The sequence below is a fragment of the Cyclopterus lumpus genome, chromosome 4 (genome assembly GCF_009769545.1).
Source record: "Cyclopterus lumpus isolate fCycLum1 chromosome 4, fCycLum1.pri, whole genome shotgun sequence".
Lineage (NCBI taxonomy): Eukaryota > Metazoa > Chordata > Actinopteri > Perciformes > Cyclopteridae > Cyclopterus > Cyclopterus lumpus.
Window position 1 is genome coordinate 14,176,745 of NC_046969.1, and position 15,851 is coordinate 14,192,595.

Below are 15,851 nucleotides of genomic sequence, written 5' to 3' on the forward strand. Positions count from 1 at the left end.
CAGAACACCTGTCATGTCAGACAGAACTACCTGAGTATGATTCATAAACCTTCTACCTGTTATGACTGCGGTTGTGTTTTGGGGCACTTGAGCAAGCCCTGAGCTGCTCAGTGGTTTACTGCAGCAGGCTGTGGTTTTACTGGGCAGCTTCAAGTGGAGCTGATGATTGTGAAGTGAAGTACAGCTGACTTTCACCGAATTTAAAAGAATATATCCTAAATCCCACAAGGCCAAAGTGAAGCAGCATAACACAGGCAGCTAATGGAGTATTTAATAATCATAATGAATTAGTCAGACAATTATTTTTTAATGAATGACTTAGTCTAGAACAGGAGTCAAGAGCTCAAATGACTTTGCAGACAAAAATAAATCTCCAGTAGAGACTGAAAATCCTGAGCATGTATAGGACTTCTCATCTTCAGGAAGATTGTGTAACAGGATCAAGTAGAATACATTTCCCTGACACAATACCTCTCCATCCTACCTGATGGTACTTACAGTATGCAATACTGTATGTTTTTTAAATTCTGGAGTTGGGTAGCTGCTTACCTGCAGATGAGAGCAGTGACATTAAACAACTTTTAGTTTGAAAAAAAAGTTTGATTTGAGTGTTTCTGTGTTTATGTCACTGTAACAACATCTAGGCAGCTTGCCAGATGTTACATTTTAAACACGTTTTATGCTCACATTTTGCAAAGAGAATCACCAATAGAGAAAGACTAAGGAAAGCTTGTAATATGAAAATGATATTTCATTACTTTAATTCTGTGGCACAGTTTTAACATATAAGATGATGGTGTTGGCTGGATCTGGTCCTAAGACAGATAGCTTGAGACCACTGGTCTACAACATGTCAAATATGATGGCTTTACTAAGCTCAAACTTTAAATGTGATTACTTAGTCTGACCTGCAGGGAGAATAATATATGTTTTAAATATTTTATACCAGTATTAAATTGGTAAAACTTGGTGCGTAGGCAAATAAAAATCACATGTGGAAGAAAGACAGTCAGCACTGAGTTTATTAGACACGTTTCGATGGTGGACTTTCACTAGTGGCACTTTGCATTTAAGGTTGACGAATGTCAAATGAATTGTCTTTAATGAAAGTAATTTGGACAGCTCTTTAATCTCCTGTGATTAATGGTTGAAAAAGTAAGTCCAGCCATCTTCAGCATCTTGTTTTTGTTTTGGCCTCATTCTGCACCACAAACCGAGTGAGCAGCACCAGCAGGGTGGAGATGGAAAGCAACCAGAGAACATTGAGAGTATGTTATCACGTAATGACAGCCTCAGCACTGAAAACACACACTGCAGTTTCTCCAAGAATAGCTGCTCAGTTAAACTGGTCAAAGTCAGCAAAGAAATGGAAAACTAGGTGGAAAAGATGTTTTTATTCTGTCTTCATCATGTACAAACTTTTTGGACAAGTTAAAATAACAATTAAGTCTCACAACTGCAGTTGCTTTGCTTGTGGTTTTTTAAGTCAAACCAAATTAGCCATATATATAGCAGAGCTTTTGAAGTACTAAAGAGTTCAAAACATTAAATATAGGCACAGGAATAGCTTAACGGACAAATGTTTTAAGATGACAGCATTGTTCAAAGGCACCCTCCACCACGAGCAGGGAAAGAGCTCTTGCATTTCAGATAATAAGCATGTATCCAAATAAAAAAGGTCCTGTATAGGAGGAGCACAAATACAAGTTAAGCTGTCACAGACTTGGAGGTTATAGTGGCAGCGGGAGTTGCTGTGCTGAACTGAAAACCACAGGAATGGCCTATTTTGGGAAAAGATCTCCTCCTCTGAAAGAAGAAAGCGCAGCTCGCCTCTTCACTGAGCAACCAGGATGTCTGTGGGTAGGATGTCTGCTTTGCCACTCGGGCTCTGTGATGTCTCCCCTAACCAGGAAGAGGGGGTGACCTGATTATAGAGGACGTCCTGAGAGACAAACATTGGCTCTTTGAGATTCAGGGTGTACATGAGGAACAGATTGAGAGCCACCATGCCGAGGAGCGGGAAGACAGTCAGGCCGGAGCCGAAGCCTCGCCAGGTGCTGCACACGTTCAGGCTGATCCAGTAAACAAGCCTGTGGAGGATTCCACATAAAACAGGAAATCAGATCAAGTTCAAATTTCACTGATAAACACTCACAAACTCCCTGACGGTGTTTTATAGAGCAAGATTAGCAGTTAAACGCCTTCATGAGGGAAAAGAGGTATTCAGAAAGCCTTTTTTAAAGTACCAATACAACAATGTAGAATTACTCAGTTTTAAGTGTCTAAAAGATGAACTATTGGATAAACTGCCAAGACATGTGGTTCAGACATCCTTTTCAGGATGAAATATAATAACTTTATTGATCACCCGACTGTTCTCATCTCTGGCTAATGAAGAAAAAAAAGTAGCCTCAGCTGTGTTTAGTGCAAATTAATAAATGCTAACATGCTAAACTAAGCTGTGGTCAATTGTGTCTTTACATGTCGGTTTTCTTTAATGTGAATTGATCTGTGTTTTGTGTCTCATGTCTGTGGGTCAAAGTCATGAAGGAGCACATTTAAAGGACCCTCACCTTCCAAAGATGAACATGACGACTAGTATAGGCACCAACTTCAGCTGGTCTTGAGGCAGTAAAGCGGCCATGACGACGAGGTTGAGGACGTAGAGGAGAAACTGTTCCAAGGACGCCGTGACGAACAGCTGCTGCACCGCCCGTCTCCTGGGAAACGGCTCCCGCAGACTGAAGGAGGCTGTGCAGAACTGGCACGCGGCTCCCATGAGCATCACTGCGAGGGATGAAAGAGCAATAAGTCAGTAAGCATCTTCAATCGTGGCCGTCTTTCCACAAACAACTCCTAACCGCACTTGCTCTCGTCTGACAGAATGCTTTGTCATTATAATATCTTCATTTGGGTACAGAAAACTGCCAGTCTGCAGAAGAGCCTGCATGCAAATACTCCTCACTGCCATCAGCTTGACAAGAGGGTGAGAGGTAAATGATCTGGACAGGCTTTGGCCTGGCTGTTTTTGCAACCTGCCATCTTGTTTCTGGTCAACCAGGATGTAAAGTGATTAAAATATTCTGAAAAATTAGGCCACGGCCTGGGAGATGAGAGACACGGCCAACCCCTTATTGTAGTTTCCATTTAAAGCTATGTGCAGGAGAAGGAAATTATGCTTCTCTCCAGAGGCCCGGGGAGACGTCTGCTGCACTGAGGTTGGAAGCGCATGAAATTAAAGGGGACAGGAGACATTGAAACATTCCGCGACGAGGCGGCCAGACAAAGTAAATCTTCTCTTAATCTTTATCTCTCCGTTTGTGGGGCTCACACGGCTGTTTTTCAATGTCAGTGTGCAGGTTTGTGAAGCATACCGAGCAGGATGGGGACGGCTGCCACCACGCAGCAGCAGAGAGTGAAAACGATGCGGCTGGCTATGTCGGGGCAGTCGGGGGGTCGAATGGGGACGTAGAAATAGAGTGCATAGAGGATCCCAGCTGCACACAGGAGAGAGGCCAGGACTGAGAAGAAAGCAGGAACTCGGCCGCTCTGACAGCATTTACACTGGCAGCAGCATTGTCCCCGATCTGAAGCCTCCTCGCAAGTCTCTCCCCGCCCCTCTGAGCTCCACACAGTCAGCTCCACGCTCTCTGGCGGGGGACCTATGAGAGGTCGGCCCTCGTCCACAGTGCAGTCCAGATTGGTGGATTCTGGACTCCATCTCGGTGTGTCTGTGCCGTTGGGGAGGTCTGCCCGAGAGACTGGGGTTGGAAAGCCGATGCAGTTTTCCGTGGCGGCGTCCAAATTGTGCGCTGTGATTATCGGACTGGAAAGAGTTGGATCCTCCTCCGTCTGATCTTCTCGTGGCTCCTCTGGGAGGTCGTCGTCGGGCTGATGGTGGCAGGGAGCAGGGCCTGTTCAAACAAAAGCACATTTTAATACCCAATTCAAAAGCCAACTCATACTAATAATCATTCACTTACTGCAGGGTCTCTCATGTAACATTTTGGAGAGTTGGGCACATGGCTGTATTAACCTTTTAGGATGACCTTTGGAGGTCAAACGCTGTTGGGCCCCTCCTGATCTCACCCTACTACCCACTGTGTGTTTCCCTGTCACCTTCTCCTCCATGCTCCCACAGTTATGGTGTACACAGAGACACAGAAATCAACCAGCAGTCCTATGCAAGAATATTACAACATGATCACAAGTTTTCTTGACAAAACTACAGTCCTAAAAGTCTATTTCAGAACCACACAATAAGGTCACGATGCATCTTAGTTGGAAATAGTACTTCCGTGGTACAAATTCCTTGATGAAATTATCAATTATTCAAATACCCAAGAGACAATTTACAGAGAACTCTGAGCCTTTGGGGTCTCTGGGGATCTGGCCATTTGATCGGTGGGTATCTTGTTGAACTGATGAATAAATATTAGATTATCATATCATACAATTATTCACTGTTAATCAATAATCTGGCAGTAATGTGCAGAAAGAGGAATTGTAGACATCCACAGATGTCCTCTCAACTTTTACAAAGGTGTTCTCATTGTTGCTGCAGTCAATCGCATCAACATCCAAAAGTTGAAGGATTGCAAACATTCCCCCACTTCACATAATAGAGGAGGTCTCCCTTTAGACTCTGAATATGCCTTCAACTTTGTCTCATATCTGTTTTGACTTAAGTTTAGAAGAACGTTTTCTAGTTCATTACATTATTTAATGTGTCATGCATGTTGCCGGTCCACATGGACTTTATTTACTGCTGTTGCAGTGGTGAAATGTTTGTCACACAATACTTTTTACATGTAACAAACACATTACTTTGTCTCCTGTCAATACAATCTAACAAAGATGTGTTTTAATATTCCATCCAGAAGAACTTCAGGACATTTTACTAACAAGTAAAGTCTATAAGTCTTCAATCTCACCTAAATTCATTTAAAAAAACAAAGCTATTTCTCTTCAGGGTAAGGAAGACAATAAACCTGTCTCATATTTATGTAACTGAATGCAGCTGTATTTAACTCAACTTATTAGAAATTAAAACAAAATGGAAAGTCAAAGAGATGCTTTTTTTACCACCACACAGGGCTTTCTTGTGTCCTCGCCAGCAATACATACAACTTGTATTAATATATCAAAACTTGTATGGATGGACGTTGATATGTGCTCCTGCAGGTGGAGTTACACATCTGCTCAACCTAAAAAAAAACTTATTTTGTTGTGCACATGCTTATTAACTGCTGCTCCGCTGTAATCAGGCCTGACTCGGTCTCAACTCTTTTTGCATTCAGTCTGGACTCAACCTCACCTTAAGTCTTTGTTAATTTGCTCCGGCCTCCCCTCGAATCTGTCAGACAGACAGTAAAAAAACAACAGTAATAACTCACTCCTTGGCTGATTAGTTGCTGGTGGCGGTTCAAGCGAGCGCTGGGAGCCGCAGACGGAGTGGGAGGACGAGTGCAGCTCCTCCACCGAGGACTCGGGACTGTCTGATACCGGGGCCAAGGAGATCTGAGTGTCCAGGTCCAGGAAAGGGGAGAAGGAGAGCCTGGTCGGGTCGATGTCCTGGAGCTGGTTGATGATGTCGCTGATGGACTCCTTCATGCTGTCAAGCTCCTTCACATTCTGCTGGTTAGTGGCCTGAAGCCCCGAGGTGCTCATAGTCGCAGCCTGAGAGGAGCAGGAAGAGGTCCAGACAAAAATACAGACCAAAAAACAGTTAAAAACACCAAACCGGCGCACACAGGCCAGTAAAACCACCTCCATTCTCCTCAAAGTGTTAGAGAAATAAGTCTTTAAAAAGCATCACACAGCATTTCCTCTTTATTAAATGGAGTTATACATTTACTTTCTTTCAAGCATCTGGTGGAACACAAAAGCGACAGACACATCATCATAAACCCAGACACAATATTGAAAAGAATTAAAAAGCGGTCAAACCCAAAAAGTTTTTTTACGTCCTTTTATTAGTCTGTTCTAAAAATATTCAGTTTACCACTTTAATTAGCAAAGTAAGCCTCCAAAAGGCATGCACTTATCCTTCAAAACCAAACTTGACTTTATGTGTGATGTCAAACGGGTCACGTGAGGAAAGGGGCTTTTTGGGGAATAAAGGAAATCAGTGTTGATGTGTCCGTGTTGTACAATCATCAGCACGGACAGGAAGTCACAGTTTATCTTCCTCTGCCTGCAGGTTTGAACCGTTATCATTTAAGATTTTGGTTTTCAGGAAACCATTTCATACAACAATATACACTTAATAATAATATGAAACGGGACTAATTAACAGCTCAAAATAAGAACAGACTGGCACACACTGTCAAAAATACATATTTATATTCCGGTTTTCAAAAGATAATCCACACTCAGACTCAATATATTTGAATGAACTATTTGATATAACTAAGGTTTGATATCAATATGAGTCTGTAAAATACTTAAGTTTGGGTAATGTATAAATACTTTACACTTATTCGCTGTCATTCCGAGAGTTAAATGATTGATACTCCCACATATACATCTTCTCATCTTACTTTTTGAAAGAAAGTGAACACATACATTTCCTTTTTACTTTGCAAAATGTATAAAAACTGCTAAATAACTCAGTGTTAAATGAAACAAAGGTGTTCCTATTTTCATTATGGGCCAAAGGTAGAAATGTTAGGATACACGTCACATTTTAAGCATTTTAGCACAGCACAACCTTTATAGCTTGTGACCCCGTATCTCATGTTATGACCTCAGTGTGAGCAGTGATCTTTGTCTTCCAGGATTTGAAGGATTTAAGGCATTAAAAGGTCAAACTATCCAGTCTTCCACTTATTGTTATACATTTCCAGAGGCCTGGAGCGATGACTGTATGCAATACTAAATTTCTAATTTTGAGGATGTGTATAGGCCCAATGAAGTTAAAGTATATGCAGTATTTCACAAGAAAATATAAAACCATAGAAAAAAGTGGGATGAAATCAATTAGTTTCGGTAAAATATATATTTCTTCTTGATCCTTCCCTCATATTCATAATGGGAGCCTTTACATAATGTCAGGATTATGTCACACAGCAGGGCAAAAAAAGTTAGTTCAAAAATACTATTGGGATTTCTGAATGTACCTTAAATTACATTTAATGAAGATATAAGACGGATATAATTTGATTACCAGTAATGTATTTAAGTGCATTTTCTTAAAAGTTGTTGTACTGTAACTTTTCAGATAATACACATGTGATCAGTTTATAAAATGTGATGCGTTGTTATCAACAGTACATGAAGCATAATATTTTAATCCTATAGCTTCATCTCGACCAACTAACATAAAAGTAAGACAATTAAACAATACAACACTGACAGTTGACACCATATACGAGTACTTTTTATGCCTAAAGTACATTTCATTGGAAATACAAAAGTACATTTGAGTACAATTTGAATGCAGGACTTGTACTTGCTAGGGAGTACTTTATAGTATGCTTTTACTAAAGTAAATGGTTCGAATACTTGTTTGAACACTAATGGTGACTTTTAGGCTATAACATAAAAACTCTAAATAGACTTCTAGTAAGGCGATAACTCCAAAAGCGTCAGATAAATAGCACCTATCCTGCGCCATTTGGTCTGCCGTTATTGGAACTGCAGCTTTTCATTGACATCTGCAGACTGAGTTTGGAGCACTTTCTTCTGGATGTTTTTGGCGCACTTTCAACTGTGGAATCGGCACGCAAATCTGCGGCGGGGATGTTTCTCCAAACAAATGGGAACTTTACCATGTATAGAGCGCGACTTAGGACTCGACAGGCTTTTGGGTCGGAGGGAATAAATCTGAATGGAGTTTATCGTGGATGTGGAAACGCGCGTAGGGGGCAATGTGCTCCTACTCCCCGCTGAAAAAAATGACTTTTCTCCCGATGCTGAGCAATCATTTATTTTTACAATCCCTCCTGCACAAATCAAGTAAAGTGAGGTCTCGTGTGGTTTAGTACAGCGGCTGCAGGAAATACCCAATTTGGTGATAAATAACTCGAACGCGCCCCCATGAATGTGCGCGTAAAGGACACACAAGTCTTTCTCAAAGAGCAGCGCTGAAACCTTAAATTATGAGGCCGTTCAGCAGCAATTACAACAGTTAACAATCAGATTTCAGACACAGATGTGAATTAATGTAGGGCAGTGAAATGCCGGTCTAACGCTTTATTCAAGCAGAACCATGCCGTGTATAAATGGACTTACTTTAGTCGGAGATTACAGAGTAATTTGGTGAGTTTACTCTTCTCGCAGTACAAAACTAAAAACCTCTCCGTCCTTCTCTTCCTTTCTTCCCTCCCCCTCCGTTTGCTTTTTGTCTTCCAGGATCCTGAACTTCTGAATCAAATTTCAGGACGGACAAAATACTAGGATTTTCCTCCGCCCACAAGAGTTTTTTTCTTTCCTGGGTACCATGTCCAACACCATATGGAGCAAATAAAGCCAGAGGAGGAAGAGGAGGAGGCACTTTGTCTCAGTTTACCTCCACATTCATTCAACATTAACAATCACATTCATCACAAACACGACTTTAACTAAACAGGATAGCAAACATTTACACTCAAACTAAACCTCATACTTCTTAATATTCAGACAGGGTTAAAGTGTGCACTACTGTGTAATGACTTTACTGCACTGTTTAAGTCCTGGAGCCATTACTCTGATTTCATTACAATGAACTACAAGATGTTCACAGAAAGATTATATCTACTGTGGAATACGTTTACAGCTCCCTTCGTTTTCATATGTACATATAAACATTTGTATTATTTATGAATGGCTGGTTACATAATAATACAATTATTTAGGCCTATATAGTACATTCATATAATAAAAACATCCTAAAATAGGGCATTAAAAACAGAGCAGAACAGATTGATTGTATTAAGTTTTGCTTTTCTATAATAACATAATTTGAACAGGTCACATAAGCTCACTTTTTACAATTTAGTAAGATTTTATATTTTAAACAATGAATTAATTGATTTGAATTGTATTTATTTGAGTGATTAATTGCGCCGATTTAATTTCTCAACAAACCTTTTAGATGATCTACCAGAGATGCTGTCAAAAACCTGAGGCATGCAGATGAGTTTAATATAGCAGCATTTCTCTATTGATACGGTAAACTGTAATCTCTGAAAGAGATCACACTTATTCAACACATCTTTTCCATTTGCTTCTCTGAACCAACACACTGGTGAGTTTCCTGCTGCCCAGGAAGTGACGTTTTATTTGCTCAACATTTTAGTAAAATAAAACCACTACACCACAGAAACACCATTTAAAACTCAGAGAAGCTGTCCAAAAGATAAACCACAATACCTGACCTTATTGAAACACACCAGCAGGCAGTCTTGTGACAATATCCACAGCCGTGCACTTTAGCATCTTCCTCCTTTACATCACTCTGATGTAGCTTTCATGACAAACTGCTCACCTCACATGTTGAGAAACTTAGATCTAGTATTCAATCAAATAGTATTTCACTAAACTGAAACAGATTATATGCGAAAGAAAGACAAGAGTGACAGAAGTGCTTTATTTTTCCGATTTATTATCGATGATTTCATTGCATACAAAATAACTCATATCTAAAATATACAGAGATAACAGTTAATTAGCAATATAATCAATAAATAAAAAAAATCACGACTATTAACATCATATTTCAAGTTTTGTCTTGTAAAAATATAAACAAAGCCTGGGCAGCAGATATTGCCCTGTGGATTGAGGAGAAACCGGGTTTTGGTGACGAACGACCAGCAGAATGTTTGAAATACCGATGTGCCGCCTTTTGAATTCATCAGGGAGGAGAAAGGAGGGAGAGCAGGTCCGCCACAAACGGTTAGCTAGTTCCTACCGATTCTGCTTTTGGCCAAAGCATAAAGAAAGCAAACATGAGCCGTTAAAGTCAAAGTAGTTAACGTGAGGGAGGGTTTGGGGGGGCGGGGAAGAGTCCGGTTAGTCCTCTGACAGCAGCCGGTGGAAGTGGTCCTTTCTCTTTTTCAGCACCTCCCGAAAATCCTCCTGAAAAAGCACCACAGGAGACATTGGAACTGAATGATGAAACCGGAGGAGGAAAGACAGCAGATGCTGCAGCCGATAAGCAGCCGTACATAATGCACTGAAGAATAAAACTCATATACAAAAACAATCTGGTTCACACTTCAAACTACAGTCCTGAAACAAAGCCAACGTTACAAGGAAACACTTCCACGTATTTCTAATATGATTACCCATCTGATACCAGTGCCGTCTTTCTCCCAAATGTTAAATCTGGAGGGCTGCAGCTAACAATTACTTTAATTATCCATTATTATACAGATTTTCTAAATTAATGGCTTTGCCCATATGTTGGAGCTGCAACAATTATTTGAATAATTGATGGCTCTTATGATCTGTAAACTTGTTTTCTCGCTGTGGCTGAGTGAAGGCAAGTAGTACAGTTACCACTGAAATAACATTTTTAATACGAGTCAGTCACATACCCAATCCAGAGTATCAGATAAGTGAATCCCTAAATGTTCAGCTTTTAATAATTAAATAACTTTACTTAAATCCCCAAATATCTAACTTTGGCGGCTCCAAATGTTCTCATAAAAAACAAAATGAAATACAGACAGAGGCAGCTATCTACAATCTAATACTTGCATGTAATAATCATAGGAGCTGATCAAATGACAGACATACCGCTGCAGACAGCTTCTCCATGTAGGGGACGAGCTTCTGGAGTTCTCGGTCCTCCGACTCTCCGGACCAGCTCTTGATGGGAATTGTGTTCATCAGCTGCAAGACACCAAAGACTTAAATATATATACGGCATTGTAATTCTTCTCAGTGTAGTCGCAACGGCAAGACAATACCATCGTCTGATAAAAGGAATTTCTCTTCCAAGTCGGACAAAAGAAAGCAAACTGAACATCAATAATATCTTTGATGTTATTAAAAGATGAGTCTGATGAAAGATAAACCCCAGTGCTTACATGGTACGGGTATGTGTGGGGTGCGTTGTCCAGGACAACAGTCTTGGCGGCATCCCTCCCGAGAATGCTGAGATCTTTGATGTAGTGGCCGAGGACGCAGGCGCAGTCGTCCTGATACAGGCGATGTCTATAAGAGACGTCATCCACATGTTAAACACAGTTTACACCCGTTTCTGTGAAGCAAGCAGTCATTTGATGAATTGAACATGAATGAGAAGCAAAGTTGAAGGAATATTTCATGATACATGCAGCATGCCGATTGTACACAGTACACATTTTCAGTGTGGGGATGTTGCACACACTGACCGCTTTTTCTGGATATCATGTTGAATTATATCCGTTTACTGTCGATTATCTGTTCACTTTTACATCCCGTCTATGTGACATTAACAACTTGAAGGCAAAAGGAACACTACTCCCTAATATCCTCACTATTATAATTCACGTTGGTTAACAGTCAGCTAAATCCCTCACACTGTCGAACATTAGAGTGGCCGACTGATGGTACGGCCACCAACAGCCCATGTAACATTGCTGAGCAGCGTCAGGAGGTCAGTGTGCTGGTCACAGACGGGTCAGCAGCAGGCTAACACTCGCTAGCTGAGCCTGACAAGAGTGCACGTCTCTGCGGTGGAGCAAAGAGTTTATGAAACACAAGTGGAAGCAGATCCTTTTGAGACATACCGAAACAGCTTTCTCTGGGGGTCCAGGATGTTTAGTATCTTCTCAGCGTATTCCTTCTTTGCACATGTGTAAACAAACAGCTGGAATAGAACACAAACAGCAGCTGGAACCGATTCCACACAACTCCACAAAAACACATTTAGTTTTCATATAGAAAGGTTGACATATATTGGATCAGATGAAAATAAATTAAAAGGGGAAATAAATAGGGCATGGCAATATGGCTTAGAATAAAATATATATTTTTTTCTACATCACATTTTTATGAGTCATATATTCTATTTTTTTCCTTCACCAATGTGAACAAAAAATATTAATATAAGGCGAGTCACTATTAAACATTAAAGTCACTATATATAAACAAAACTGTAGATGGAACTAGCCAAATGCATCGTTAAATGACCAGATAATTACATTTGATATCAGATTAACTCAAACTATACCTCATAGATTTTTGCCATGGACTGCAGAAACTCTTTGACATGTGGCCGTAGGATCATATAGACCTGTTGATGAGGGGCAGGAAAGAGGATAACAGAATAAAGTAACAAGTTTATACATATTCACTTCCTATTCAATTAACTAAAACAGTCAACGGAAAATAAATATTTACTTGCAATTCACTCAAACATAAACAGTTGGATGTTAATGTGCTAATCCACTTTTAATCACTGACTGAAATAAGAGACAACATGGTGGTGAGTGTTATTGTCAGTTCTGGTATTTCGCCACATTGAGACTAGATTTCCTCATAACTCCTGCCATCCCTCACTGAAGAGGACAAATGCAAGGAGTCAGCCAATCATCTTTTCACTCTTTTTTTAGTGTGCTTGAGATACAGATACAGAAACGTGCAGTGAGTGGTCACCTTGTACTGATGGTCCTGGAAAGTTGTGTGGAAAGTGTACTCTGCTTCCTCAATCACATTCAGAGAGCTGAACATCAGGGTCTCCTCCTAGAAGGACGTGGATAAAAGTGACTCAGTATTAAAACCCAAGACTAGGAATGAGTACCCAAACCAAGTATTAAACGGGCGTCGGTGCTAAATTATGAAACACCAGATTATTGGTCCTTATATTGGTTGGGGCTAAACTCTTCCTATTACACGCATGCGTGAGACCAAGCTATCTTCCAAATCATCATATGAAAACGCTATCGAGACATCAGAGCACAGAGCCTGCGGTAAACCAGTAAAGCCTTTATTTGGATACATCGGCGACATAATCAAAATAGGCCATAAAAACCGTCAGACAATTAATTGTTCAATCACTTTTGCCTCTGAAAATGGGGGGGATTTTGTGAAAAGTGCTTTAATTGCTAAACGGTTAATGTGAAAAAAATGTTACAGTTATACCCAGTGAATTAAAGCTGAACATTTAAATTAGAAAAATGGTGTCAGTCCAAATATATATGGCCTTTACTGTATCTAAATGTGATTGTGCCCATGGGTGAGAGCAAATGCTCCAGAGGAATAAACTCACCAGGTCGACCACCAGCGTGGCCTCCGGGGTGCTCCTAGTCTTGGGGGGAATATCTATGAGTTGGGGTTGGGAATGCTGAGACTGCGACGGTATGTTCTTGATGAACGTGAAGCTGGAAAAGGAAATAATGCTCTTAGAAAGAATCACAAACAACATTAATTGAAAGAGCAACACTTATTATTTTAAAAGTAATAGTCTCCGTTAACTTCCTGGATATGAAAAAGTATTTTCAAGATATTATCTTGTAAGGGTGTAGGATTGTTAAATCACCATGAAATCAACGTAAAAAGGGTATACTTCTGAAAGAGGCTTTATACTTACGGATTGAAGATATCATCCTCCTCTTCTGCAGCCAGAAGGTCAATGGAGCCAAAACCAAACATGCCTTGTTCTGGGCTCATCAACACATTGTTTCCAGCACACTTCACATCTGGACAAAACAACAACAACAAAGTGTACAAACTGTAAGCAAGACATGTCTGTTTGTCTTTGAGAAACCAGGAACATGTATTACTTTCAGCATATGTTTGCCATATTTGATAAACTACACATTATCTAAATGACGAGATGGTCTTGAGTACGTAGTTCCTGTCTGTACTATGTGTTAATGAATGCCTTATTAATTGTCAAAACACAATATTATCAAAGGAATGACCAAAGTGGAAGATAAATTGTGTGAGCTCATGACATCAATGGCTGCTGAGCAGTTCAATGGGCTCACAATGTTCTTTCTATTTGATGCACCCAGGGGGGGAATTTACCACAAGCCATCAAAACAAACACGCTGGTACATTTATACCATGGTTAGTAAGTGAGTTTACTTAACCAGACACTTCCGTCAGAAGAAAATAAATAGATTTTCTTTAAGTGAATGGTAAAGCAGTGATGGTCACAAGAACATTTTTATTCTCCCACAAAACATATTTGGTGGAACCGTTGATGACTTTTTGAGGTCTTGCATTCATGCAAGTTCAGTCTGATTAAGGCACTACAGTCCCTAAGTAGAACAGAGAATTGCAGTGACAATAGCTGTACTCACTCTCTTTGGTGGGTGTGAGGAAACGCACGATGGGCAAGTAGATGTTTCTGGCTGTTGTATTGCGAGGAGATACTGGGTCGATCTCTGACAGTATTCGCTCATGACGCATGCTGGACCTGATCGGAGTCTTGAATGCCATATCTAGACCACAAGAAGCAATCAGTCAGATGTGTATTTTTAAGAGCAGTGGACATTTTGAGGAATTCATATTCATGAAAAATCGTATATTAAAAACATACCAGTTTCTCTGTCATCAACAGCGATGGCTCTCTTCCTTGGCCGGCTACGGGGCATTGGTCGCCGTGTCATTATGGGAATTTCGTCATCTGAGTGGTGGGAGCCACTATCCAAGGTCTCATTATCCTACAAAGTAAACATGTTTTTTTTTTTAAGTCAATGATGAAAACTAGAAGTGCCATCGTCAAGATAAATTAGGACCAAAATACCACCCACCACGTCAACTTCCCAAAGCAATGCCCAAAGATGTGTTATTGTTTCCCTACATTGGCAAGATTTGCTTCGGAAATGCATCCAAATATCTGTGTAACTGAAGTGGAAAACATACTCCTAAAATACCACGATTGTCTTTAAAGAAGCTAGAAAAGCTACACAAAGTAACCTAAGGGTGTATTGCAAAGTGTTGAATACGTTTGTCCACTACATTCTGTAGACAGTTGCATTGATAAAGAGGAGAAAGATCCGAGATTGTGAGAATTTCGATGGCCTCTCAACCGCTCTCAAGTTAGCCAACAGTGCTAGCGGTGTTCACTTTAGGGGGAAACGAAGGGTTAGGACTGTGCAGGATCAGCTGTGCCCGCCGCACGATGTGTACCTAAGCACGTGCGGCTATGTCTACAAAGCACAGATAACAGCACATACACACACAGAGGGAGAGCGGCTTCCTTCTCTGCTCAATTGGTCTTTACTCCATTAGGTTAGTGTATAACTTGGTTAAACCAAGACACTGACAACATCTTAACTTTGGCCCTTCTCATGGTAGCTAACGTAACACTTAACTAGCTAGCTACGTAACGTAGCGTTAGCAGTTTCGAGATAATGCAACTAGCTACTAGACCAAGAATGAGACAAGAGGACAATCAGTTAACTAGGGAACACAGTGAAGCAAGCAGGGGGAAAGCCACCTATTGTGCAGATGCTGCTACCTAGCTAACTGTTAGTTAGCACCGCAGTCTGACGTCAACGTGTTGTTTAAACGTCCAGATCATAAGAGTACTGACACTACTGGTTTCTTTCAGGTGTGTTCCCGATTGGGAAACGAATGGTGCTTTAGTTACCTTAGTTTCTCTCGGCGTCGCTTTGTTGGACAGTCGACGGTTGGTCCGCGGCGTCTCCACGCTAGGTGTGACGTTAACGGCTTTTTGAGACCTAAGTCTCATTTTTCCTTTTCACGTGTGATCTATGAAACCATCGACACACACTCCACTCCACTGTGATGAAGTTAATTCATCTCAATCTTGTGCTTTGGTCCGTTTGTTTTGTTTAACTCTGCTAGGCCCGCTTCAGGAGACCAGTTTGTTTAGCTCCGCCCCCCTTACCAATGTATTTTCTCGAATCATTTAAATCTGCCGGGGTGCGATAGGTTTAGAACCGCAGACACTATTGTTGGGCGGT

The 15,851-nt window shown here is 40.7% G+C and overlaps 2 protein-coding genes across 2 annotated transcripts; both read right to left on the reverse strand.

Moving 5' to 3' along the window:
* Nucleotides 1-1,376: 1,376 nt before the first annotated feature.
* On the reverse strand, nt 1,377-8,402 carry LOC117729823 (transmembrane protein 79-like). The gene is made up of 5 exons (XM_034531200.1): nt 8,236-8,402; nt 5,397-5,679; nt 3,375-3,914; nt 2,574-2,787; nt 1,377-2,090 (listed from the first exon to the last, which is right to left on the reverse strand). Exons 2-5 carry the CDS (start codon nt 5,668-5,670, stop codon nt 1,835-1,837), a joined length of 1,284 nt encoding a protein of 427 aa, XP_034387091.1. The 5' UTR covers nt 5,671-5,679; nt 8,236-8,402; the 3' UTR covers nt 1,377-1,834.
* A 1,167-nt stretch (nt 8,403-9,569) lies between these two features.
* On the reverse strand, nt 9,570-15,794 carry ctdspl3 (CTD (carboxy-terminal domain, RNA polymerase II, polypeptide A) small phosphatase like 3). The gene is made up of 11 exons (XM_034531076.1): nt 15,515-15,794; nt 14,459-14,582; nt 14,220-14,360; nt 13,502-13,610; nt 13,181-13,292; nt 12,568-12,654; nt 12,143-12,205; nt 11,700-11,779; nt 11,016-11,142; nt 10,723-10,818; nt 9,570-10,059 (listed from the first exon to the last, which is right to left on the reverse strand). The coding sequence occupies exons 1-11, from the start codon at nt 15,614-15,616 to the stop codon at nt 9,994-9,996; spliced, it is 1,107 nt and encodes a 368-aa protein (XP_034386967.1). The 5' UTR covers nt 15,617-15,794; the 3' UTR covers nt 9,570-9,993.
* Nucleotides 15,795-15,851: the final 57 nt, after the last annotated feature.